The sequence below is a fragment of the Heterocephalus glaber genome, unplaced genomic scaffold (genome assembly GCF_053883595.1).
Source record: "Heterocephalus glaber isolate CG9 unplaced genomic scaffold, H.glaber_assembly_v1.0 deba00001610, whole genome shotgun sequence".
Taxonomy (NCBI): Eukaryota; Metazoa; Chordata; class Mammalia; order Rodentia; family Bathyergidae; genus Heterocephalus; species Heterocephalus glaber.
The window spans coordinates 1559273-1585540 of record NW_028258381.1 but is presented as its reverse complement, the minus strand read 5'-3'; the positions used below and the strand labels follow the sequence as shown (position 1 = coordinate 1585540).

At 42.1% G+C, this 26268-nt stretch overlaps 1 protein-coding gene across 5 annotated transcripts in view; it reads left to right on the top strand.

Annotated features, from left to right (window-relative positions):
- Cilk1 (ciliogenesis associated kinase 1) overlaps window positions 1–25142 on the top strand; it is a 65985-nt gene extending 40843 nt beyond the window's left edge. For 3 of the 5 annotated variants that reach the window (XM_004868810.4, XM_087195970.1, XM_087195971.1), the window contains 9 exons: window positions 6597–6729; window positions 7397–7568; window positions 9514–9681; window positions 11825–12145; window positions 13749–13939; window positions 14107–14255; window positions 19061–19189; window positions 20210–20332; window positions 21287–25142. In XM_004868810.4, coding sequence (XP_004868867.1) covers window positions 6597–6729; window positions 7397–7568; window positions 9514–9681; window positions 11825–12145; window positions 13749–13939; window positions 14107–14255; window positions 19061–19189; window positions 20210–20332; window positions 21287–21441 — 1541 coding nt within the window. In that variant the 3' untranslated portion in view covers window positions 21442–25142. The remainder of the gene's footprint in view (window positions 1–6596; window positions 6730–7396; window positions 7569–9513; window positions 9682–11824; window positions 12146–13748; window positions 13940–14106; window positions 14256–19060; window positions 19190–20209; window positions 20333–21286) is intronic. The other 2 variants (XM_021247642.2, XM_004868811.4) reach the window with 2 other exon arrangements.
- The last annotated feature ends 1126 nt before the right edge of the window (window positions 25143–26268 follow it).

The window sequence follows — 26268 nt, the reverse complement described above, 5'->3', positions numbered from 1 at the left end:
TCCTCTTCATCAGTGCTTGTGTTCTCTGTGGAAGCAGGATTGAAGATGGTTGAGCAGCAAGGGAAAGAATGATGCGTGGCTGCTGGAGGAGGCAGTTCATGTTTACAGGAACATGAGTCAGGGTGGATGCAGAGTGCAAGGTTGGCATCGCAAGAATGATGCCTGTATCAGAGTGGGAATCAGTGCTGTAGGAAGAGCTGAAAAGGGAGAAGATGTGGGTTTGTTGAGGTGGGTGTTATAGATGGTGCCAGAGGGAGCTGCCATGGTGGAGGAGGGAGGGAGGCTGCAGGACAGATGAGTCGCTGTAAAAGAATGCCGCATAAATTTGGAAATACCAGTAACCTTAATTTGAGGAAAAAGGAGTCTATGAAGAGATCAGAATTAATCTGGACTTGAGAGGACCAAACCCACAAATCGAGATTTAACTATATGGATGGAAAGGGACACTGTTAGAGCTATGGCACATCTCTTGGTGGGATTGTGAATAATTTGCTTACTCTCTCCCCCATGATTCAGAATTTTCATCTGTTCAGTAAGAAAATAATGCTAGCTCTTTCTTTTTTCACTGGAGTGTTCTTAATGCTCTGAGTTCTTAGGAAGACAAGCCATGATCCCAAAGTTCATATCTTTTCAAGGGCCATAGGATCATCCTAGATGCGTTGACAAAGATCACTCTGCAATAGCTGCTCATTTCTTTCCACATTCTCTAGCCTCTTCCAAGACGGGAGCACACAGCCTTCTGGGAGGCGGAGGCTGCTCTGAAGAACAAAGGTCCAATCACAATGACTCAGTTATTCCAAGTCTTGGAACAGTGATTACCCCCTCTAGTGGGCTTGGGTAATCTTTATGTCATTAGGCTGGTAATAAGCCCTCCAAATTTGTGCATATCAGAAATTTCTTTTCATTTTAAAGGCCATTCTTTTTCTTCTTATTATTTTTTCATTTTTTGACACAGGGTCTTGCTATGCAGTTCAGGCTGGTCTTGAACTCACTATGCAGCCTAGACTTGCCTCAAACTCACAGTGATGCTCCTGCCTCAGCCTCCCAAGTGCTGGAATTAAGGGTGTGTGCCACCACGCCTGGCTCTAAAGGCCAATCTTGACTGACACTGAAATACTCTTTGCATTTGTTGCACTGACAACCTCATGTTTGCTTTTATTATAATTTAAGTTTGATTTAATATTAATTTGATTTGGGTACTTCAAGGAATTGGTATATGGAACACATATATTTTATAATATACAAACATGCATATATACATACACATATATGCATACACAAGTGTACTTGTGCTATATGAAAGTAACCAGTTTGTGCCTATCTCTGGGCTAGGCCAGCTCAGACTTCTCTGATCATGTTAACAGAGGCAGCCTACAGTGGGAAGGAGGTTCTTCCCTCTCTTCCATGTCCTCTTGTGTATGCACTGTGTTCTAGGCTTTGTAATTAGATCCACTTTGTCTATGTACACCAGCCATCTGCCTGTGTACCAACCATTATAAATCTAATACTACCCATTTGGACCTTAACCTAGTACTAACCTTGTTGTCCTCAGAATGATGAACAGAAAAAAATGTCCTTTGATTAAAACATCATTCCCTTGATCCATGACACAGTGCATTTTCATACAGACCCACATCACAATGCCCTTCCTCTAGAGCAGAGACAGTCTGGAAAATAACCTTGACTAATGGATTTGGTCCTACTGCAACTCTGTCCATGACACAGACATCCAGTTCTGAGTCCTCATTGTCCCTACACTACTTCAGACTCATAACTCTTCTCTCTTAGTTCTCAGTTAATATCTTCTTCCACCCCAACCCTCCAGCTCGGGTTTGCTCTCTGTAGACTCTGCCTACTTGGCCCAGGTAGATTTGCCATCATTATGCTCCTTTTGTACCCTGCAAGCCTATGAAATTCCTTCCATTAATCAACAAGAATATATTAATGAGATTATCATGCTTCTGCTACTGTGCTAGGCATTCAGAAGAATTATGAATGTGGTATTTACCCATAAAGTGGTTCAATCTAATTAGTGAAAAATGACTAATGTACCTGAAAATGATAGAGCTGTACATAGGATCAGAGGGAAAGTCTCATTTGTCCATCAGGGCAAGAACTAAGAACCATGGCGATTCCACAGAATCTAGCTCATTGCCTAGCATGGCCTCTGAGGTTGTTGTTTTTTTTTTTTTTTTGGTACCAGGGATCGAACTTGGTCCCTTGCGCTTTCAGCAGGGCAGGCAGCGGAACCACTGAGCTAAATCCCCGGCCCCTCTGAGTATTTTTTGGTAAAATGAATAAATGAAGAAAGCTAGCATATCAGATGGTTTCATGGAAAAGGGGAAACTCAAATCTTGAAGGATGGCAAAGATTGGGATTAATGTAGACAAAAGGAGCAAGGGTACATTATAAACGGAAATGAATACAATGAATTTAATGGAATGAGGAATTTTGCCTGATTGGAACACACTTTACGTAAGTTGAAAAATTCATTTATCTCTTCAGGTACAATGACAGCAGTTTGACCTTGTTAAACAGTTTTAAAAGGTTCTGTGTGTCTCTGTGTGTGTGTGTGTCTCTGTGTGTGTGTGTGTGTGTCTGTGTGTGTGTCTGTGTGTGGATGGGAGAGTGATGAAGGACAGATAGTGTTAAATTATCAAGATCTGTGGGAGCTCAGAGAAGCTGAAGCAAGGAGACCCATGAGGAGGGTAGCATCATAACAGGCCATTAAAACAGCTTTGGGGCAGTGTGGAAGGGTAGATAGGTACAACAGGAGATGTTTTTGATGAATAGTGCAGCACAATACCATCACTCTTGGGAAGGAGGGATCTAACATAACTACAGGGTACCTGACAATGTCATCATAAATTTAAGAAGGATAGATGGTTTGAGAGAGGAGAAAAGTGGTTTTGGACAAGCACATACAGGATGACAGTAACATCCAGTCATTATCTTATTAGAGACAAAGGTCTCCAGAAGGATGGAGAGGGCATGTTAGAGATGTATCCTCAAGCATTGTTGCACAGAGGTTGTCAGGAAATAGGGCTTCAGTGATGGCTGTTGATTTCTCCCATGAGGTGCTATTAAAATCCCGCTTTGATAATGATAGCATGTAACAACACCATCACCAGGATCACCTGAGTTGTGTCCAGTTTTGGCGTTCCCTTAAGAATCAGAGCCCCATTAAATGATGTCTGAGTTGGTGGTGCTCTCAGCATATGGGCAGCTTGGGGTCTTCAGAAGCATGTATTGCTGATCACCAGGTGTGTGAGTGCACCCAGAAGATTGCCATGTTGATTAATTCCTGCCAGTGCCTCCAAAGCATTGCTGTAGCTGAGGGGGTTTTCTCATTTGATGAGTTATCTTTGTCTTTCACAATGTGGCTACAGATATACCTCTGTACATCTTCATTAGGCAGAGCAAAAGTACTCAACATTTAAATGTGTGGCAGCACCCACCAGAATCTCAAATATGAGTAGATTTACAAGTCCTTTGTATCTTGAACAAAAATTATAATTGTGTTTCTACTGCAGTATAAACTCAGTACCCAAAAGACTACTGACTTTTCAAATGTTTTCAATCTTAAGGTCTTTCTGGCTGACTTGGGCAGGGTAGAAGTGATATTTTTCCCTTGAATGACTATTTTGCAAAGTTATCTCATCCTTTATGTTAGCTTTCTGTTGCTGCGACAAAATACCTGAGAAAAATCAAATTAGGAGGAAAGCTAGTGGCATATCCCTGTAATCCTGGCACTAGGGAGGCTGAAGCAGAGAATCACAAGTTCAAAACCAGCCTGAGCTACATAGCAAGATCTTCTCTTTCCTTTTTCTTTTTTTGGTTACCAGGGATCGAACTCGGGTCCTTGCACTTTTGAGGCAGGCGGTGGAGCCACTGAGCTAAATCCCCAGCCCTGGCAAGATCTTATCTCAAAAAAAGGGGGAAAGATTTATTTTGACTCGTGGTTTCAGGGGTTTCAAACCATGGTCACAAGGTCCTATGTCTTTTGGCCTGTGGGAGGAGGAAAGCTGCTTAATTTATGACAGACAGGAAACAGAGAGAGAGAGACACAGAGACAGAGACAGACCAGAGACAAAATATATCCTTCAGGGGCACTGTCAGTCACTTTCCCATAATTGACAAAACACCCAACATCCACAACTTGAAGGAAGAGAGTGTAATTTTGGCTCATTGTTTAATTCATAATAAACTGGCTCCAAGGCAGAAATGGCATAGTTGAAGGACATGGTGGAGAAAAACTGTTCAGCCTAGTGCAAGCAGAAAGCCGAGAGAGAGAGAGAGAGCGCACTCTACCAGGTCACACCCCCAGTGACCCTCCTGAAAACACATGCAACTCTGAACTCTTGAATGGATTAATCCACTGAAGAGTATAGTGTGCCCATAATCCAATCACATTCTGAAAGCTCCACCTCTAACCACATGAGCCTTCTAAAGTGCATTCTAGATGCAAACCATAACATTCAGCCCCAGGCCCCCAAAAGACTCATATCAATTTCTTTATTCAAAAATTCATTTAGTTTATCTCTAAGAGTTGTGAAAGTCTTGACATTTCCATCATTGCAGAAAAATCCAAGTCCAAACTTTCTCTGAGACTCCAGGCAAACTCTTAGCTGAGAGTCCCTGTAAATAAAAACACTGCCAATATACAATGTTACAGGTAAGCATTCCCATCCCCAAAGGGAGAAATAAAGGGATAGAAAGAAATCAGACCAAAGCAAGACCAAAACCCAGCAGAGCAAACATTAAATCCCATACCTCCATGTCCAGCACCTAGGGCAGGTTGTAGCAAGACATGAACTCTAAATGGCTTGAGCAACTTTGCCTCTATGGCACACCCTCCCTCTTGGGATGGCTCCGCTCTCTGCCTGTAGTTTTCCTCAGTGGACATTGCAGCTTCCTGGCATCTCCAATGTCCTGAACTCTAATCTTCACTTTGGCTTCACTCTCACGGTTTCACACATCACTCTCTCAAGGGCACGTGGCCTGGCCTCCCAGGCCTTCCAAAAATCTGGGTGGAATCTCCCTGACCACATGACTTGCATTTGGCATGCCTGAATGGTGCTGGTTTGCACCACATAGATGATACCAAGGACTTCTACCAGCTCATGCAATAGCTGGGAGCCCCCTTGGACCATGGCTCCAATAGCCTCTGACTTCCAGGATATCTGAACTTGGGGAAACAGTTTTGTAGGTGGCCCAGAATGAGCAGGGCAACCTAGGGCTCTCTTCTAAAACTCTCTCAAAGGAGTTTACCCTATTTACATCTTTGAGCTTGCAGTGAGTCGGGTCTGGCCATTTCTTCTGGTTCTCAATATAAATCTGGCCAGAATCATCCAGCAGTACCTATGCCAAAGCCTGAATGAAGAGCTGGCTTGAACTTTTCTCCAGATTAATTAGTCTACCACCCTTAGTCTCAATTTCCTACAAAATCTCAGAATATGGCCAAAGTAGACAAATTTTCTGCCAGAATATAACACACATAGCCTCTAGTCCAGCTGCCAATGTAGTCTTTGTTCCCAACTGGAACCTCCCAAGGCTGGCCTTTACTGCCTGCTTTTCTATCAGCATTCTGGCTTTCTGAGCTCTGACCAGAATCACCGATCAACCTGTTTATAGTATCCTAGGACTTTTCTGGTCTGTACCTCCAAATCTTTCAAAGCTCCTCCCACAAACCGATTCCAAAGGCTTCTAAACCGCATAGTCTGGTACAGTCACAGCAGCAAGCCTACTTGTGGTACCAATTTTCCCATTGCTGGAACAAAATACCCAATACTTGCAACTTAAAGGAGAGTGGTTTCAAGGCAGAAATAACATGGTAGAAGGGAATGGTGGAGGAAAGCTGCTCAATCATTGGCAGCTAGAAAGTAGAGAAGGGAAGAACCAGGATCAAGAATATACCTTTTCATGACATCCCCCCAGTGGTACACCTACAACAAGGTCTCACCTCTTTATAGCACATTCAGCCATGAATTCATCATAATCAGTAGATTAATCCACTGATAAGTATAGCACCCCATAATTCAGTCAACTTCCAAAAATCCTAGCTCGGAACCACGTGATTGTTTTGGAGAACATTTTAAATCTTAAACCATTACAAGCACATCTCCAGTGACATACTTACCCCAATGAGGCCCCACTTCCTAAAGTTTCCACCTCCCAATAGCCTTTTAAGTTAACAGTCCATAAATGGGTGAATCTGTTGATGAGATGAGAGTGCTTATAACCCAATCACCCCCCAAAGGCACAGCCTCTAGACACTGCTGCATTGGCGACAAAGCCTTCAACACATGAGCTTAAAACCCACACCTAACAGCCCATGAGTTTTGGTATTTTAAAAGAAAATTTCCCTCTTGTTAAAAAAAAAAAAATTTTAAGATCAGCTTTGAATGATATTGTGAAAGGACTGATTGATGCCCTATGAGGCCAAAGGACTATGCATTATTTGTGAGAGAGATGCAGTCTGGTGTCATGCCGTGCTGCTCTTTTAAAATGTCATAGCTGCTATGGAGAGAGAAAAACAACCTTGAAGAGTAATGCAGAAGCAAGCATACATCTGGAGTCCTTCACTATTTTTACAGGCTTCTTCCATCGGGACTTGAAGCCAGAGAATCTCCTCTGCATGGGACCAGAACTGGTGAAAATCGCAGACTTTGGATTGGCTCGAGAAATCCGATCAAGACCTCCCTACACAGATTATGTGTCTACCAGATGGTGAATACTATTTTTCTCAAAATTATTTAATTCCATTTCTTTATAAGGATGACATTTTATTGGGAATGAAGTCAGTCATAAACATTAAGTTTTAAATAAAAGGAAGAGAGCAGTCTGAAACACTCTTTGTAGGTGTGTTGGCATTGGATGAGGTTAAAGATTTGTGTGGTAAATAGCACATAATTTTAAATAATTATGTGTTTCCAAGGTACAAGATTTTATATATAGGCCTTCCCAATAACATTTTCCCCAAAAGAGTTATGTAAGAGGTTCTCCGAAGATCTGTCTGAAAAAGCCATCTAATTGCTGTTGTTAAAACTAAACCCTAGGAATTGATTTACACAGTTTGCCAGGATCGAGAAGTGGCCCTTGCACAGGTTTTAAGTTCTTTCCCTTCCTTTCTGTCCTCTCTTTCTTCCAAACTGTTATTCTCTCTGTGTGTCTCTCTGTGCTATAGAGAAGAGTCCTGTAGAGAAATGCTCCGTAGACAGTAGTGTGCATAGAGAAGCACCATTGTTTTAGCAGCAGCCACAATGGTCATCAATTCCTTCCAAGTCCACGTACCACACTGAACTAGAGAGAAAGCAAATATGTAAGAATTACTTGTTATTTAATTTAATTTCTGACCAGTGGAAGTGACAGCTAGCAGCTAACTTTGTTTCTCCAGGTATAGAGCTCCAGAAGTCCTCCTGAGGTCCACCAACTACAGCTCCCCCATTGACGTCTGGGCTGTGGGCTGCATCATGGCAGAGGTGTACACACTCAGGCCGCTCTTCCCTGGGGCCAGTGAAATTGACACGATATTCAAAATTTGCCAAGTGTTGGGGACACCAAAAAAGGTAATGGTATGAACAAAGGCCTGTGGGCCAAAGCCAGTGACTTTCTGGGCTCCCTCTCCTCCAGCACTGTGTAGCACTGATGCTGTTGAGCATCTGCCCATTCTAGAATCTTTGTCTTGAGCTCGGCTATCCTCCTTTGCCCACATCCTCAGACATGGCCAGTTCTCTTCTTCCTTCCTCTCTTGAAGTATGATCTCTGTCATGGCCCCCTCTGCTTTCACTCATTACCATCTCACTTCCTTTATGGAGCTTCTCTCTTCTCATGGTTACAACATGTTACACCTATTCAGAAGTCACCAAAATAATCTGTAGCCCCCACCTCCCTACTGTACAACTGTCTTGGGATCCACCACCCCTTACCATCACCTCAAACTCCACTCATTTAAAACAGGGTTTTAAAAATGACTTTTCCCTTACCACCCAACATGCTTCCTTTCCATACCCAAGTCTGTCTGTGGTTCCCTCATAGTCACAGAGCCCCAGCCTTGGGGCTAATTCTACTTTGCCTTCTTTCTTTCCCTTTGTCCAAACAGTTGTTCAGTAAATCCTGTTCAGTATCCTTCCATGGTATCCCTCCTGTGGCTCCTGTCCTTTCAGGTTCACTGCTAACATCACAGACAGGACAGTGGTGACCAAGTGTTAGGATATCCGCTCAACTTTACTGCCTTCCTGTCTTTACCTTCAGAATGTCTCTCAGTCTGTGCCCAGAGTTATCCTCCTGAAGAACAGCTCTAGTTACTGATCTCCTCTCCTAAAAATACTCATTGTTCCACTTGGTACTTGTACTCCCCACCCCCGGCTGTGTGCCCCAGAATGATCCCTTTCTGTGGTCTACATGCACACCCTCTGCCCGAGCCACCTAAGGGAGTGTCTCATCCATGATCAAGTCTTTCTCTTCTGAGTCCTCCATCTCCACCCTTACTATTTTCCAGTCTCCTGGCTGTCCTCACCTTTGTTCTGTGTTAGCCATGTGCATGTCTGTTTCTTGAATCATAAAATCATTCCAGGCAAGGATTTATCTTGTATTTTTTTCCCCACCTTCCAGCGCCATTGCTGTTATGAACTAGATTCTCAAAAATTTTTAAATCATTTGAGTGGATCATTATTGCCACCTCATCAAGGTTCCAGACTCACCTGCTGGCATCTCTTCATCCTCTGCACACCTGTGTCTTTACCTCTCTGGTGGCCTTTGTCATTTTTCACTCTGTATTATTGTCTTTTAAAATAAATGTCCTATTTTCTCTTTTAAGGACAGTGATATCCTTAAGAGTAGGATTAATATTAGATTATAGTTGGCTTTGAAAAAGGAGGAGGCGACGATTATATTAGGATATGTCCTGCACAGCAGTAATGTTAGAGCCAGCGGGAACCTTAAAGAGCCCTTGCTCAGTGTGTTCCAGCATTCCGCCACCATTTAAAAGTGCACGACTTGCTTCATGAAAAGTGGAGAGTAGGAGACTGGGTAGAACAGCTTTCTTTCCTGCTGGTCTTTTCAGCATATGTATTTTGAATCATGAAGTTGGGATCTAGTAGGACATATCTAGGGATTTAGTTTTTTTGAACAGGAACAAGTGTCTTTTTTTATTTTGTTTTCCTCCAAAATACATCTCATTAGTGGTTTCTAAAACCTTGCCTCCTGAAACACAACTGGGGAAATACTAATTTGCTTCAATCTCAAAATCTCAAGAGTTAGATCTTCTGGAGTAAGGGTTATAAAACAAGTTGGTGACAAATCCAGTGTCTTTTCTAGTGTTTCCCAGATTTTACGTTCTCTGTAGTCTCTTCATTAATGCAGTCCTGTGTCTCATCATACACGCTGCTGCCATAGTGAACATGGGAGGGGTAATGACATCATTGCCTTTCCATGAAGGACACACAGGGAGGAATACAAGCTCGAGTCACAGCAAGGGGCTTAGCAAGACTTGCTGTCCTTTTCTTCTTTCAGACTGACTGGCCTGAGGGCTACCAACTTTCAAGTGCTATGAACTTCCGCTGGCCCCAGTGCATACCCAATAATTTAAAGACTCTGATTCCAAATGCTAGCAGCGAAGCAATTCAGCTCCTGAGAGACATGCTTCAGTGGGATCCTAAGAAACGACCAACAGCTAGTCAGGTTTTCTTCCAGTTTCTTTTGTTTGATGCATTTCTTATAAAGTTCTTATCTAATTCTGAATAATTTCTATAAATTCCATGGGAAATATATATGGTACAAGAATTTAAAGAACTTTGAAATATATTGTATATAATTAAAGTAGCTGACATTAAACAATATAGTTGCTTTAAAATTAACATGCAATTTATATGATATATCACCATATATGTGGAAATGAAATGAACAGATCTGTCTTTGGAGAGTGTTTTTAAATATATTCTCTATGAATTAAGATTATGCATGAGTCTGTAGTAGTTTGTAATATAGTAGCAGTCTTGTAGTAGTTTGAGTATAAGCCAGTACAGGTTGTGTGGAAAGGTAACTTCTTACCTTGTAAAGTACAACTTGTGCATTGTGTGACAACATGGAGAGAATGAGAGGTGAGGTAGACCCAGGCTAACAACTGCAGTTGGCACTTTTTTTTGTTTTTTTTGGTACCGGGGATTGAACCCGGGTCCTTGTGTTTTCAAGGCAGGTGGTGGAACCACTGAGCTAAATTCCCAGCCCTGCAATTGGCATTTAATAGCACTTTACATTTTACAAATGGCTTTACTGTGATTTTAACCTGGTGAAGAGCCCATGAGATAGATATTTTTGTTTTCATTTCTATAGGTAAAAAAACCAGAATCTCAGAAAGTTTAAGTGATTTGCCCCAGTACAGTAGATGGCACAGATAGTGCAACCAACCGCAGTCTTGTGCAGATGGCAGGGCTTCTGACCGAGTTCCTGTTCCGGGCCACTTTGCCCGAGATTATGAAATGCACTTGAATGAGGCATGGTAGTGGTGCAGGCTCCCTCCACCACCTGTCGGCCTCCTGCGATCCTCCTCTGCATTGGGTGTGTTTGGCCCCTTCTCAGCTTGTCTCATGGATGATTACACTGCTCAGAGGATCAAATAAGTGACCAATTCTAATCAAAGAAGGTTATTTGGCTACTGAAAGAGGTGGCGATGTATGAAAAAAGTACAAATGTGGTGTGAGAATTTGTGGTAGCTGGAAAGATGATTGTCAGAGGAATAATTAAGGAGTGCAGAATAGCTTTTTTCAAAGGTTCAAAGAAGACCCAAAATCTGCCATAAGGCTCTGGCTGACTCAAGAGAGTTGAAAGCTCTCAGAAATGCACTTTTGATAATGAAATTCACAAATGGTTTGAGGGAAGAAAGGAAGATCTTGGACAAACCTTCTGATGAATCCTTAAAAGTTGTACACAAGAGGGCCAAGTATTTATTCAGTGGCACCATGCCTGCCTTGCAAGTGCAAGGTCTTGAGTTCAATCCCTGGTACAGCCAAAAAAAACAATTAAGAAAAGCTAAAAATACTCCATATCATTCTAGACTTGCAAAAAAGCCTGGGACTGCAGAGAAGGCTTTTCAAGTTAGATGCTGGAGTCCAAGACCTTTACCAGGGCACCATTATATTCACCCCTGTATCTGCACTTACTTATAAGCATTTCTGATGTGTCTAACTTATTAAGAAATACTGTTATTTTTCAATGACTCTAAAAAGATACAGGAATACAGAAAATATTTCAGAAAAAATTATAAACCTTAAGACTTTAAGATTTATCTTTGGCTATCCTGCAAACCTGATTATCCAAAACAACTGGCACTAACCCTTGTCATGATAGGGAAGGTTTAACTATATTAACTATAAACTCTTCATACTTCAGGGGTGAAAGCATATGTACCTACTTATTTTGTACTTGCTTTTCAGTATCCTCCAGTATCATTATGTTTGGATTTTTTTTGTTTTACATTATTGTTTCTCTTTCTGTGACATGAGGAAATGGACTTAGAAGGGTGGCATATATTTAAGACACATGGCAAGTGCGTTACAAAAGCAGGATCTGTGTTGAACCAGAATGCTCTCCAGCAATAACGAAAGTAATAGCAGTACAACTGGCTACTTTATTCAAATAATTTTAAGTGTTGCAACCTGTTACAATGTGCTGGGTGAGGACAGTTACAAGGGGTGTTACTGAGTCAGGATGCTATCTTCTAGTTGGCTTGGGCTAAGTTCTGGGATCCTCTGAGCCACAGGGCAGTGATCAGGATGGTTCACTCTCCTGTATCTACTTACATCCCCACCCTTATTTGTCATTGCAGGCACTTCGATCTCCCTATTTCCAGATTGGACACCAGCTGGGCATCACTGCACAGAACCTGCAGGACTCAGGAAAGCCACAGAAGGATGTCCTGGAAAAGACAGGCCCGCCTGCACACATCAAGCCAGTCCCCCCTGCCCACCCCCCAGTCAAGCCACACGCGCGAATTTCTTCCCGACAACATCATGCCAGCCAGCCCCTTCAGCATCTCCTGTACGGCTACAAAGCAGAGACCTCCAGGACAGATCACCAGAGCCATACTCAGGAGGACAAGCCAAGCCCACTGCTTTTCCCGTCCCTCCACAATAAAAATCCTCAGTCGGTAAGAGTAGAGAATGCACCCGTGAGCTTTGGGTCTGACTCTTAAGACCACGTATATTATGTCAGATATTTCCTTTTCGCTACACAAGGTCCAAATACAATACATTTATCTTTGCAATGCCAAAGACCCTAGGTTTAAGGTCTAAATTCATGCTCTGGCTCCACCTCTTAATAATAGTGCCACTTGGCTGGTAGCTGTGGGGCAGGGGTTGCAGCTGTGCTCTGCAGCCAGGTTGCCAGGATCTCAGATCTCAGCTCTGCCATTCAGAAGCTCAGTGACCTGAGCAAGTTCTGTGGCTGCTCTTCTTCCCACATCTGTAAGACAGGAATAATAATATCATCCACCCAATGTAATTGTTTGGGAAACTAAATGAATTAACACTTGAGAAGAATTTAGAAAAGTCCCTGGCACCTACTTCGAACTCTCACTATTTCATTAACCTCTGCTGACTCAGTGTCATCATCTGCAAAAGGAAGATCACATACACATGTTGCTCAGTCAGGACTGTTCATGAGGATCAAAGATTGTGACAGTTGTGAAGATATTTTGATAATCACGAGGTGCTGAACTTATGGTTATAGATTGCTGTTCATATTGCTGCTGGACATTGATGTTAACACTGAGTTATTAGGTGAGCCCAGATCCTTCTTTCCTTGGGCTGCTTTTCAAAAGGAAGCAAAAAGTGTTGGGTTGAATAGAACGATAACCTGATGAGATTGTGGTTGTCATTTGCTTTGTAATGCTGTCTGAAGGGTCTGACTTTCTGACACCTTTGAATCCTAGCATTCTGGGAGGCTGAGGCAGGAGGATCACATTCAATCCCAGCTTGGACAATTTCGTGACTTAGTAACACCCTGGGCTAGGACTTAGTTCAATGCCAAGGCATACGGTTCAATCCCTAGTACAGCAAAAAAACAAAACAGAATTTTTAAAAACCTCTTTGTGGGGCCGGGGATTTAGCTCAGTGCCGCTTGCATCACAAGCACAAGTTCCCGAGTTCGATCCCCGGTACCAGAAAAAAAAAACCTCTTTGTATCAGCTGGTCCTGACTGACTATGGGATCCTACACAGCACTGTGTGGGCACTGCTCCCCCCAGGCCATTTGCTTCACCCCCACCCACACTCTTGTGTTTGAGGATGTCCTGCTGTAGCTAGTTGTGCAGTTATGAGATCATGTCCAGATCTACTGAATAGGCAGAGACGGTATTATTGGCCTTGGTTTCTTTGAGTAAATGATTCTGCTGAACATTAGTTCTCTCTTACATCTCTGTAGTAACAGTAGAAATCATGTTAATGCTTCAGGGTTGAGGCCCAGATGAGAAGTCAGCCACCTTCCCAGTGTATAAGAATACTTTCATATGTCTTTCTTAAGTCCTATTTCATATAGCTGAGTGTACTCAGCGGATGGCAGCCGGTGTTAATCTTTGCAGGACAGGTGAGAGAAGAAGGTCTGGGGATGTGGCTTCCACAGTTGCCTTTTCACATAAGCAGTGCTTTGGAGAATGGCAGGCCTTAGGTTCCTTTCTCATAACAAGGGAATCACCATGAGTGACTCCATTAATGCTAAGTATTGCTTTTTTTCTCTCTCTACTGATATACACAGAAAATCCTAGCTGGCCTGGAGCACAAAATTGGTGATATCAAGCCAAAGAGTAGGAGAAGGTGGGGCCTTATTTCCAGGTCTACAAAGGATTCTGATGATTGGGCTGACATGGATGATCTGGATTTCAGTTCATCCCTCACCAGGATTGACCTGAAAAACAAGAAAAGGCAGAGTGACGACACTCTCTGCAGGCAAGTGTGCTGCTTCCACGTGTGAGTAGACTGCATCAGGGGTGTGAGAGGTCCTGTGGTCCTTGCTGAAGATGTGAGCTCTCTCCCCTTCCTCCCCTCCCTCCCCTCCCACCCCTGCTGCTCCCTCTCTCCCTTGTGCTGACTTAAGCCATGTTCTCTTGATGCAGATTTGAAAGTGTTTTGGACCTGAAGCCCTCTGAGCCTGTGGGTACAGGAAACAGTGCCCCCACACACACTTCCTATCAGCAGCGAGACACACCCACCCTGAGATCTGCTGCCAAGCAGCACTACCTGAAGCATTCTCGATACTTGCCTGGTAATAGAAATGACTCACCTTTAACATGAGCACTGATAAGAAATCTTGCCCTTAGAATCACAAATTTATACTGATTCTGTTTTGGAAGGCAAATACTTCCAAATTAGTTCTTGTGCTTGCTCAGTGTACAGGTTTAGATAATACTAGGTTACCCTCCAGGTAAGACTCTGCAAGAACTTCCCATTACTCATGAAGTGAAATCTACAAAAGATGCTTCTTGCCACATGCTATATTACCTCTTGTGTACATATGGGCTGGCCACACTGGCCTCTGCCACTGTTGTTTGTTTATTTATTTATTTATTTATTTTTACAGGAATAAAATATGGGACTTCTTATTTCATTGCTTAAATTAAAGCATTGCAGGAATGATTCCTGGTAATGATTTCAAAAGCCTCACTATATACATTTGAGGGGACTAGGGAAGCCACACTACCCTGTGCCACAAAAAACATTTGATATAACCAGTGACAGGCATGCATAATTTATAAAAGCAGAATATTATTATGATATGATATTAAACAGTTGGTTGCACACATTGATTCCACAGTTGAATAACAGAAAACATGCCATTATGATTACACTGTGCCAAACCTGAGAAATATCCACAATATCTACAAGCCTGCTCAATTTTCAGACAGGAACAAACATCCAGAGACATTAAGCCACCCATCCAAAGTCACTGAACAAGATACTGCATTTGCTATTTTAGAATAAATTGTCTGTTTTCAAAAGTTTCTTTTTTTGTTTGTATGGTTGGGGGTTTTTTGTTTGTTTTTTGTTTTTTTGGTACCGGGGATCAAACTCAGGACTTTGCGGAACTACTGAGCTAAATCCCTGGCCCTGTTTTTTTTTTTTTTGAGACAGTGTCTTGGTTATGTAGTTCAGGCTGCCCTAAACTCACTATGCAGCGTAGGCTGGCCTTCAACTCACAGCAATTCTCCATGCCCACCTTTTAAATGGGTTTTAAAACATGTATTATCATTTATTTGTTCAGAACTTTCACTTAAATCAGTTGCCCCTTAATTATATCAATTACTATTCAATTATTTTCAGGGGTAAAGCCATGGCTTTTTTTTTCTGTGAATATTCACCCATTGTACTGAATGGCTCAGCCAGATGTAAAAACATTCAGAAACATGACACAAAGGTGCACCTCACCAGTAAATCACAGTTTTAAAAAATTATTCATGCAGAATGAAACTGTTAGTGCCAAACACACATTTACCTTTCACCATAGTTTAAAAGTATTTGCCAGAATATCTCCTCTCTCTGTTAAATCACCTTCCAAGATACACTTGTTTCCTACTAGATGCACAGTACAGGTGAGATGAGGGTCACACTGGTTATTCTATGTTCAAGACACTCTAGGATCTTGATTGCCTAAAATGAGATAGATAAACTTTTTGAAGTTTTGTTTGTTGGGACTAATTTTCTTTAGATCTTGATTATCTATTTTTAATACGATTCTGACAGATTGAAAAGTCAGAGCATTTTACCTAAAAATGGAAAAATATAATTTCAAAAGTTACTATGAAAGTTTGATTTACCTCACTTTGATTTTAAAGTAGAATGAAAACATCATCAGAACCACCACATATTTTGCAGTTGATGACACAATGTTCTGGAACATTTCAGAGACCCTGATCTTTCCTGCTTGGAGGTGTGTAGGTGAAGAGGAACTTGGTTGAGGCCTTTGAGGCTAGACCAGCTGCTGTCCAGTAACCCATGACCCTAAAGTTCAAGTCTCCTCTGGCATTCAGACCAAACTGCTGGTTTCTTCATAGTCCCATTTCCCCAGACAGAGTTTCAGACAGGAGCTGGAGGAGCAGGCCCACCTGGGGAAAATGGGCTGCCATGGAGGAAATTAGAAATAAGATGGGCCTGCGGGTGTTGGCCCGCACCAGTGGGCCCGGTTAGATCAAAGAGGCTGCAACCCCAAGGCCCTTCAGGTTGTGGTGGCAGTTTGGGCATGAAACCAGTTTAAAGGCCTTGGAGCTATGGGTGAGGTGCCCCAGAGCTTGCTGAAGGGGCTCGACTTTAAGACTTAGGCAGGCCTGGAGCATCAGGTGGTTAGACAGGACTGCCAGGAGCACACCGTGGTGGAGCCAAGGAGGTGGCAGCCACCTGCACCAGTGTTGGGCCAAGAACCAGGCACCTCTGGCTCCCAGACACCTTGAAGGCTAGGGTTACTGAGAAGGCAGCAAGGAGTGATGTGAGGCCCCTGTGGGTGCAGAGGTTCGCTGGGGTGAGCACTGCCACTAGCATCACAGTGTCCTCCTGACCACGCAGGGCCCTGGCACCCATGCTGCAAGACCTCCTCAGCCCAGTGCCATCTCACAGTCACCGCTCTTGGCTCCCAGGGTAGGCCCATGGACCCAGATATGCAGCTCTTTTGGCTGCAGCCCATGCAGCTGTTAGTCCATTGGCTGATAATGTGAATACTTTACAGAAATATTTGCTGAAGCCCAGATCGAACATTTCTTACCTTACATAGTCCTCTGAAATTAAAACAAAAATTGGTATAAGAAACTGGGTCCAGACTCTGGGGAAGGAAGAAAGGGCAAGACTGGGAAGCCTATGTGAAGCCTCTCCATCAGACAGGTCCAGCAGGAATGGGCAGGCAGTAAGAATGGAGGAAGCTCAGTCCTGTGGGGGTTATGCCAATGGTGTGCTATTGTGTGGTGGTACCCAAGCCTTCAGATTCTCTGTATTCCAAGCTGATGGTATTGCCCAATCATCCACTCACAAACTAACTCAGTGGATAAATATATGTTGAGCATCTACAGTTCACTGAGTACGAGGCGTATCATGGTGAATAGAACAGCCATTGGAGCCCCAAGCTGCACAACTCTTAAGGTGCTCTTTGGTCTCTTGGCCTCCATAGCAGCCCTGGAGACAGAGCACTTACAGCACAATTTATCTCCTAGTGCTGGGAGACACTGGCCAGCAGTAATCAGAGGTGGTGACAGAGTGGTAAGAAGGCCTCTCAGCAACTAGCTCTTAGCTGGGCCCCAGTGAATAAAAAGCAGTTGTGCACAAAGCTGAGGGAAGGGCACACCAGGCAGAGGAGACTGCAGATGCAGAGTCCTGGAGTCAGGCCAGGCTTGGCCTGTGAGAGGAATGTCAGAGGCCAGTGTGCCCGCAGCATCTAAGAAAAGAGCCAGGAATACACAGCATGAGGCAGCTTCAGGGGCCTCATAAGACCTTTGGATTTTATGGGATGAGTGGTGAGAGCTCCAGAAGGGGTTTCACTGGAAGAGGAAACTGGTTTGTCTGTGTGTGCATGAGAGGATCAGGAGCATCGAGCTCTGGCTGCCATCCAGGGAGGGGTGGTCGCACAGGCTAGGGGAGCAGTCAGAAGGATGGGACGGGGACAGGGACAGGGAGGGCATAGCATGTCTTACTCACACATTCAGTCTTCACTGGCTGTTTGGGAACAGGGAAATCCTGCCAGGCTTCATCAGGTTTGAGCTTTAGTCTCCAAAGATTGACCAGACAGTCTCCAGGAATGTCTTAGAAAAAGAAACCAGATGACAAGAATAGAGGGATCCAGGTGTGTAGGAGCCACCATGACCAAAGGCAAAAAGGAGCAAGGAGCAGATTGGAAAGGTGTTTTGGCTGTAGAGGAAGAAGAAAGATAAAAGCAGAATGTATATTTCTGTTCTGAAAATGGTTGTAGTGCCTGATAGAAGTGGAAACATGGAGCAGTTAGAAGGGAAAGCAGTTTGTCTTAAGGTCTTGTTGATTAAGGCTGAGGTCAATCAGCAGTGTTGTGGGAGTCCTGGGATGAGGAGGACCAGAGTTGGCAAGGGCGGTTGGTACAGACCCAGTCATCAGCACAGGACGCCAAGAATAGGTGAGGTCAGGTGAGCAGATGGAACCAAAAGACAGACACAGGAGAGCAGAAGGCTGCAGAGCCAGGGGTTGGAGATAGATGGGGATGCAAAAGGATATGAACAGGGCACAGAGGGAAGTAGGCTGGACAAGAGTGGAATATCAAAGAGCGGTGAAGCCGAGAATGATGCTGGCAGGTCGTCACTGAGGCTGATGCACAAGAGGCCTCTCAGTCCATGCACAAGCCAGACAGCACGCTAACCACGAGGACGCTGACTCAGCGATGACATCATCGCAAGTTTTGCTTTGATTTTGGAACCACAGGCAGTCCTTGACCAACTGGGATCTGTGTTAATTTCATCTCTGAAGTCTAGTACAAGATTAAATGGGTATTTGCATTTTAAATAAACTTTATTGTGTATAATTAAGGCAAGCAGCATAGTTTATAGGTTATATATTACATAGTAAAAAGTTTACCATAGTGTCAAATTAACATACCCATCAGCTCATGTAGTTATCCCTTTTTAGGTTTTATGACAAGAGCAGCCAGATTCTATTCATTTAGCACAGACTCCACATAAAGGACTATTTTATACAGTGGTCCTCATGTTGCACTTTAGATCTTCGGATTTATTCATTGTGCACACCTGCTACTTTGTATCATCTTACCTATCTCATCTCTCCATTCCTCCCCCACCCCTGCCCTTGACAACTGTCTGTCACTTGTTGTCTGCTTCTGTATATTTGATATTTTTTCCTTAAAAGATTCCATGTGTAAGTGAGATCATATTTTTCTCTGTCTGGATGATTTCTTTTACCATAATAGCCTCCAGTCAGGTGTGGCAAATTGCAAGATCTTGTTCTTCTTAAGGCTGAATAAAATTCCATTGTATATATGTACTGCAGGTTTTTTTCTATCCATTTTCCTGTTCCATTTTCAATTTTAAAATCACTGTTTTTCTCTTTTAGGAATAAATATAAGAAATGGCATGCTCCCAAATCCAGGAAAGGACTTTCTTCCGTCTAATCCATGGTCCAGTTCTGGCTTGTCTGGAAAGTCTTCAGGGACAGTATCAGTAATCAGCAAAATAAATTCAGGTGAATAATGATTATTAACTCCTAAATGGCGAAAATCAAAGTCTGTGGATGCTGTGAGGTGGACACAGAGAGATGTGGGACAAGGCCTTTCTGGCATGAAGATACACCTTGTCCTCTCCCTTCCTCGGCAGCAGGCCCTGGGCTCAGGCAGCTCCCATAGGGTCATACCCGCCAAGGCTGCAGAATGCAGCAGACTTGTTCCTGGCCCAAGAATCTGACTTTGGCCACTGAGGCCTGGAGTGCTGTGGGCGGCACCTTCTGAGGTAGAGATGAGCTTGGCTCTGTCTTCTTTGTTCCAGCTGGGAACTCTGCATGCTGATCCAGCCTTCAGCCCAGGGCATCAGGTCTCTTCTGGTTGGGAGGAGGTGGGTAGTGGAAGGGGCTCTTCCTGCTTTTCGATTAATAGGCCCTACAGGCTGACGAACCCGGCCCAGGAGATCTGTCTGCCATGGCTACATCCCTTTCCGCATGGCCAGGGGAACACCTGACCTTCACTTCCCCACCTCTGTCCTTTAGGCCTCATTTATTTTAAAGAATACAAAACAAAAGAGACGATATATCAGTACTCATGCACCTACCACCTACCTGTCTACAAGTTCACTACTAGATGGGGTGCTGAAATGCACATTGTTGTGCAAAGGTATCTGGTGGAATACGCATTTTAGGTTTGTATATACTGATGTGAAGTATAGTCTATATTATGGAGTGGAAAAAGCAAACTTCAGAACAAGCTAAACTTATTACAAAAATTAAAACGTCCAATATCCTTTCTGTAATTTAAGAAATAACCCTGTGCTTGGTTGTGTCTATGGGAGCAGCATTGTCTTTGCCCTTCTCCACTTTCTGACAATGTGGCATAGGGGATGGTTTACTCAAAACTCACTGTTTTCATCACAATTCTTTTATTTTCCCTGAAAGTAAAAACTTAATTCTTTATTGGCCTGCACTACTCTCCTTTAACCCTGTTTGTGTCATATGAATGTTACTATTTAATAACGAGCTTTTGCTTTTGCAAATCAGTTGGTTCCAGCTCTACAAGTTCTAGTGGACTGACTGGAAATTATATCCCTTCCTTTCTGAAAAAAGATATTGGTTCTGCTATGCCAAGGGTTCCCCTGGCACCTGTTCCGGACCCTTCCCTGGGTAAGTTCTGTTTCTGATTATTCATGAATTTGACTCAGCAGTTACGGAATGATTGCTCTGTGCCAGGCATCCACCCAGAATCCACCAGTATGAGAGACAGACAGGACTCTGCTCTGGGAGAGGTTGCACTGTGCAGATGATGATGTTAAACCAGTGTCAGATGCTCAGAAGTGCTGAGGAAAAAATAACACGGGAAGGAGGTAGAGCTTGTGCGAGTTGGAGTGTGAGGTGCAGATTTCGATTTTAGCCAAAGAATAGCTCACTGCAAAAGGAGTCCTTGAGCAAAGCTCTGAAGGAAGCAAGTGAGCACCTGATCAGTGTGGATGGGACTATTCCAGATGTGGGTTCTCCAGTGCATGGGCTCTGAGGCAGGGCAGATCTGGCAAATTCAGAAAACAGCAAGGGGCCCAGAGTGCAGGAGGGGCATGAGTGAGAGGGAAGTTACAAGAGGAGGTGGGGTGATGAGAGGCCTAAGGGTATGTCTGAGGCTCCCAGTGCATTTCTGTAAGTGTGTTTCACAACTCTGACCATCACGGAAGCTGCTAGAAGGGTCCAAGCAGAGAAGTAACTTGACCTGTCAGCCACCTTCATGGGCTCGTTCAACCTGCTAGTTGTCATTAGACCATGTGGGGACAGGTTGCAAGCAAGAGCCTATTGCAGGTATCCAGGTATGAAATGATCCTAGCTTGGGTTGGAGTAGTAATGGTTGACTGGTGAAGACAGGAAGTAAGATATGAGAAGAAGGGCATAAGAATGACACCTGTATTTTTGACTTGACAAGTCTTAACTAATTGGACAACCAAGGTTATCTTAACTGAAAGAACTGAGAGAAGAAATTAAAATGTTCCCCCTGAACTTCTCATTTGCTGACATTTTTGTCACCAGGATGCATTTGTCTGTACCTGGCTGCTCTGATACCCTGTCACTCAGGCCATTCTGTCTCTTCCATTGCAGGCTATTCTTCCCTGAAGGCTGTGAGACCTCATCCTGGGCGACCTTTCTTCCACACTCAGCCAAGAAGCACTCCTGGCTTGAAGCCACGGCCTCCAGCCACCCAGCCAGTGCATGGCCGGACAGACTGGGCTTCCAAGTACCCGTCTCGGCGGTGACTATCTCAGCACCAAGACTCTTTCACAAGGGAGAGCAGGAAACTGTCCCTCAGCTGACTGGCATTCAGCTTGCAAGAAATGTGTGGATGATATAAAAGCAAATCAATACTTTATAGTTATTCTTCTGAGCTAAGACATTTCAATATTCTTTTTTAAAGTTTTTTTAAAAATATTGATTTGAATGCAATATCCTCTTTTAGTATGAAATTATTTTATTCTAAAACTAGGTCTCATTATTTTCTTAACAGCATTTTGTATATATGGATTATGTTTTAGCATTTTATACTGTCAACTTTGTAATGAACTTTTTAAAAATTAAGTGATTTTCCTTTGGAGTTCCAGATAATATTTTATACAGACTTTGAAAAATATAATAATATTGATACAGTATTGCAACAGGGGTGAAATTTAAGGCTATGAGACAAAGGGTTATTTACTCAGTATGTGCAAATATCATGGTATGGTTACATTCTTAACATGGCCCATTAGGTACTTTAGGCTTTCTTGGGCTGACTTTAAGAAAGGAAGCCTCTGCTTTTCTTAATATCATGTCATTTTTTTTGATACCACTGTTGTATCATCCACTCTGTTTTAGTTTTGTTTCCTGGAACAAAGAACTCTATAAATATTTTTTATAGTTTTCACAACACCCTTTAATGTGGTTGCGGATATTTAAATGAAACCAACCTTAATCATACTAAGCTGACTCATTCTATTTTCTTCCATTTTTGAAGTCAAATTGTCTAAGTACTCATAAAAGGAAAGCTTTCACATCAAAAGGTTTCAACATAAAGGTTAATATAGTCAGTTAAATTTGTTTCTGCCAAGATGCATGACTAAAAAAAAAGTTTCAAAACAACAGAAGATTTTTGATTCTAATAACTGAGATGGAATTTTGCACTCAGCTTAGCTCTCTAGACCTGGCTAGGAGCTCAAGAATAATCTTCTGTCCTAGATAAATTCTCAGGACATTTTGGGAAGCAGAAAAGATCTAGGGCAGGGAACCCACTTATCTAGGAAGTCATGGTTGCCACGATCTTAGTGTCCACAGTGTGCCACATTGGAACTCCTAACTTGTATAGTTTCTTTAAAGATTAAGAGCTCTATTTGTTGGGCAGAGGCTGTTCCATAGAGAGGAATGTTTACAGCACTTTTACAGATGACAAAGCTAGTTTGGAAACAGAAAAGGACAGAAGGTCCACTCCAATCCATCCCCACACGACACATTTGCCTCTACTCATGGTTACTTTCCTGGCAAGAGTGAATGCAGTAGTAATCTTTTTTTTTTTTTTTTTTTTGGTACCGGGGATCGAACTCAGGACCTTGTGCTTGAAAGGCAGGCGCCAAATCACTGAGCTAAATCCCCAGCCCCTGCAGTAGTAATCTTAACAGTGTTCTGACTCCTGTTCTCCAAGGGCTCAGATGACTATCCTTTGGTTCCAGGTTCCAGGATACAGCAAGGCAAGTCATATGAAGTAATCAAATTTGTAGTTAAAATGGTAGATTAAGGTGAATACAGATACTTTCATGTGGTTCAGTCTAGCAGGGTGATAGACGATCACTTTGGTGTATTAATATGTTGCAGCCTGAACAAGTTACCATGACTTCCAAAGGGCTCATACCTAAAATCAGGGAGTAATATATGCTTTGGAGAATCTGGCTCAAAAGTATATTTGACCAAGCACTATGATCCTGAGGGACATGAGAAAAGCTCATAATGGATGTGGATCTGATGGATAACATTATCCTGTTAACAAACTGGCGGCAAAGCTTTTGAAAATGTATGTGCAAGCACAATTGAAGTGAATTCATTTCTGTATTATATTCTCAACTTGTTATCTAAAGCCACGGAACATGTGTTTTCAGAGATGAGTCCTTTACTGTTAGGTTAATATTTATTTTCTCTTTCTGTATTATATATAAAAAGTAAACTAAGCTGAAACCTTGCCCAGTTTTCTGGAAAGCTGGCTTTAAATTGTAAATACCCTTTAGAGATGCAAATGAGTTGTCAATACCATATTATCTGTCCTCTAGCCTGTGTTTAGGTCATTAAGTTTTTTTTAATCAAAAAACCTACTTACTTGATTATTACATATCTCAAAATTGTTTTCTGAAAACTGTTTTAGGGCCCATATTCAAGGAATACTTCATTTTTTCCTTCCATTTACTCTGTTTACCAGCAAGCAGCTTCCTTTGGGAAGCTAAACACATTTATTCACATGAATGTCAAGAAGATGATGTGCAGTTGAGAAAACTGTAAGACTGAGAAAACAATCTAATTCTAAAGAACTAGCAAAATCCTATAAGTATTCTCCCCCCCTGCCCCCCCAAATAGGTAAAGGACAAATTGGGTATACGAGCTATGAAGTTCAGAAGGAAATAATGACCTTTTTTTTAAGCAAACATAAAAAATTTTCCTGTTACATATATATATTTATATATATATTTATATATATAAATATATATATATATTTTTTTGGTACCAGGGATCGAACTCGGGTCCTTGCACTTGCGCTGCAGGTGACGAAACCACTGAGCTAAATCCCCGGCCCCTGTTACATATATTTTTAATTACCATAGAATTATAAAGTGAAGTGCAAGACAGGAACAGGAGTGATGATTCACTCTACCTCTCCATGTCTGTACCTCATTACAGTCTGAAAGCTTCCTGGGATGTCAGGAAATGGTATAGGTGGAATTCCTTCTGAGCCCAAAATTTCAGTGACCATGGTGCACTGAGGGGTATAGCTATGCCTCACACACAGCAAGCACTGCAGAGAAACTGCAGTTGCATTAAAGCCACTTTGGATATGATTGTTCACTTTGCAATAAAATTCCATTAATTACCAAACCCTCGCCCAGCTTGAGTATCATAGGATTTAATTGGGTAGAAAGGTAATTTTCAAACAATTTTTTAGATACATCACTTATTTAAAGGACCACATACACCTAAAAAAGTAATACTGTGGCACCTTTTGGGCTTATAAAAAATTGAATGCAATCAAGGTAACACATGTCTAACAAAATAAGATATTTTCTTTTTTAAGTGCAAATACAGGTCCTGTTGGAGTGAATGGATACCACCTTCTTATGAAATAGCATTTCCCTACCATCAAGCCATTGTTTCGTGCCATTTAGGAGAGGGTGAAGAAAAGCAATTCAGGCTTTGTTTCAGCTCAGTGTATGACCAAAAGCAATATGTTTGTAAGAAAATTTTTAACATACTAATTATTTTATATCATTTAAGTATACTGTTGCAACTAGTTTAATATATGTGATTAATTTTTACAATTTCCAACCAAATGTACTGTACAGTTATATAATTATTATGAGAACCATCTTATGGAAACCATTAAGAAGAAAAATGGGACAAACATCACATTAATCGGTATTACCAATTTCCTAAAAACCCTGTTCTAATGTGAATTTGAAATGATCTGACAGAGTCTCCTAATCTCAGATATGTCAGTGCCGATAGCAGTTTAATTAGTTGCTTTGCTTACAACAGAGTAACTGAGACTTTATTTATTTATGAAGCAAATATTCTTAATAATGAGAAGATAGGCTGACAGAAAACCACTGAAGTAAGAACCTTCTGAAATAAAATTTTGCTTTTTAGTTTGTCCTAAGTGTTTAATAATGTTGATTTTATGTAAGGAAAATGCTCATGTTCCAAATAAAGTTACAATTTAAGAAAAACAGATTTGAGTTTCTTTTTTTGTTTGTTTGTTTCTATATTCATCAAAAGATAACTTTAAGGCCAGTTTCTAATTTTCGTAAATTAGTTAGTTCATTTGGAACTTTGATACCGATAACTTGTTGATGCTTACTGTAATACTGTGTTATGAAATTGAAAGCACACACTTAGCACAGTAGGATGAAGATTATTCTGCACTGTGAAGGGGTTTGTCACTGTTTTGTCATTCATTCATTCAAGTATTCTCTGAACACTTATGCTATACAAAAGGGAGAAATAAAAGACAAAACACTACCTCGTGAAATTCTCATTTTAATAAAACTACAGAGACAAACACATGTTAAATGACGATGAGTGTTATGAAAATGGGTCAGGAGGGTCCACGGAGAAGCCTGTGTGTTGATGGGGAGGGGGACTTCATCCTAGACTTCTTTCTACTTTCTCTGCAACCTCATTATTAAACCTTTACTTTCTGCCTCAATATTTTGCTATACCTCCTTTCTTCACGTGGACGCTTAAGTATAGAGGGTGTTTTGTTTGGGTTCTGGAGATCGAACCTGGAGCTTCACACACCCAAGCAACTGTTCTACCGCTGAGCTACACCCGCAGTCCTCCAGTGAATTCTAAAATTGTTTACTTACCGGCATGTGTTTGCAGTACAGAATGATTACATTTGTCATAGGGAGCTGATCCTAATACTTAACAGGTATCTTTCTACATTGGGACTAATTCATTCTCCACACTTCTGCCAGAGAAATCCGAAATAAGTCTGTCCATATAATTCGGTGCCGTTGCTCTGCAGTGCAGACTTCAGTTACTCCCAAGAATCTTTCCTGAGTGAAGGCTAATCCCCAATTTGTATGGTCTGAGAAATAGTATACGCTGCCTCTAAAGACAAGAATTATTTTCGAAGGCATAGTAAAGTGCATACGAATTTTGCCTTCTGTATAATGTAACCTTGGTAGTTTTAATGTGTTCTTTAGTTTTATTTACCAGCCACATTTCTTTTGTTCTTTTACTTTTTAAACACCACTGCTGCTACTGCTATATTTACTGTGGCTTAAAGTATCTGTATATAAAATGTAGTTGAAGGGACTACTTAAGATGACCCACTGAGAAAGGGGCGGGGG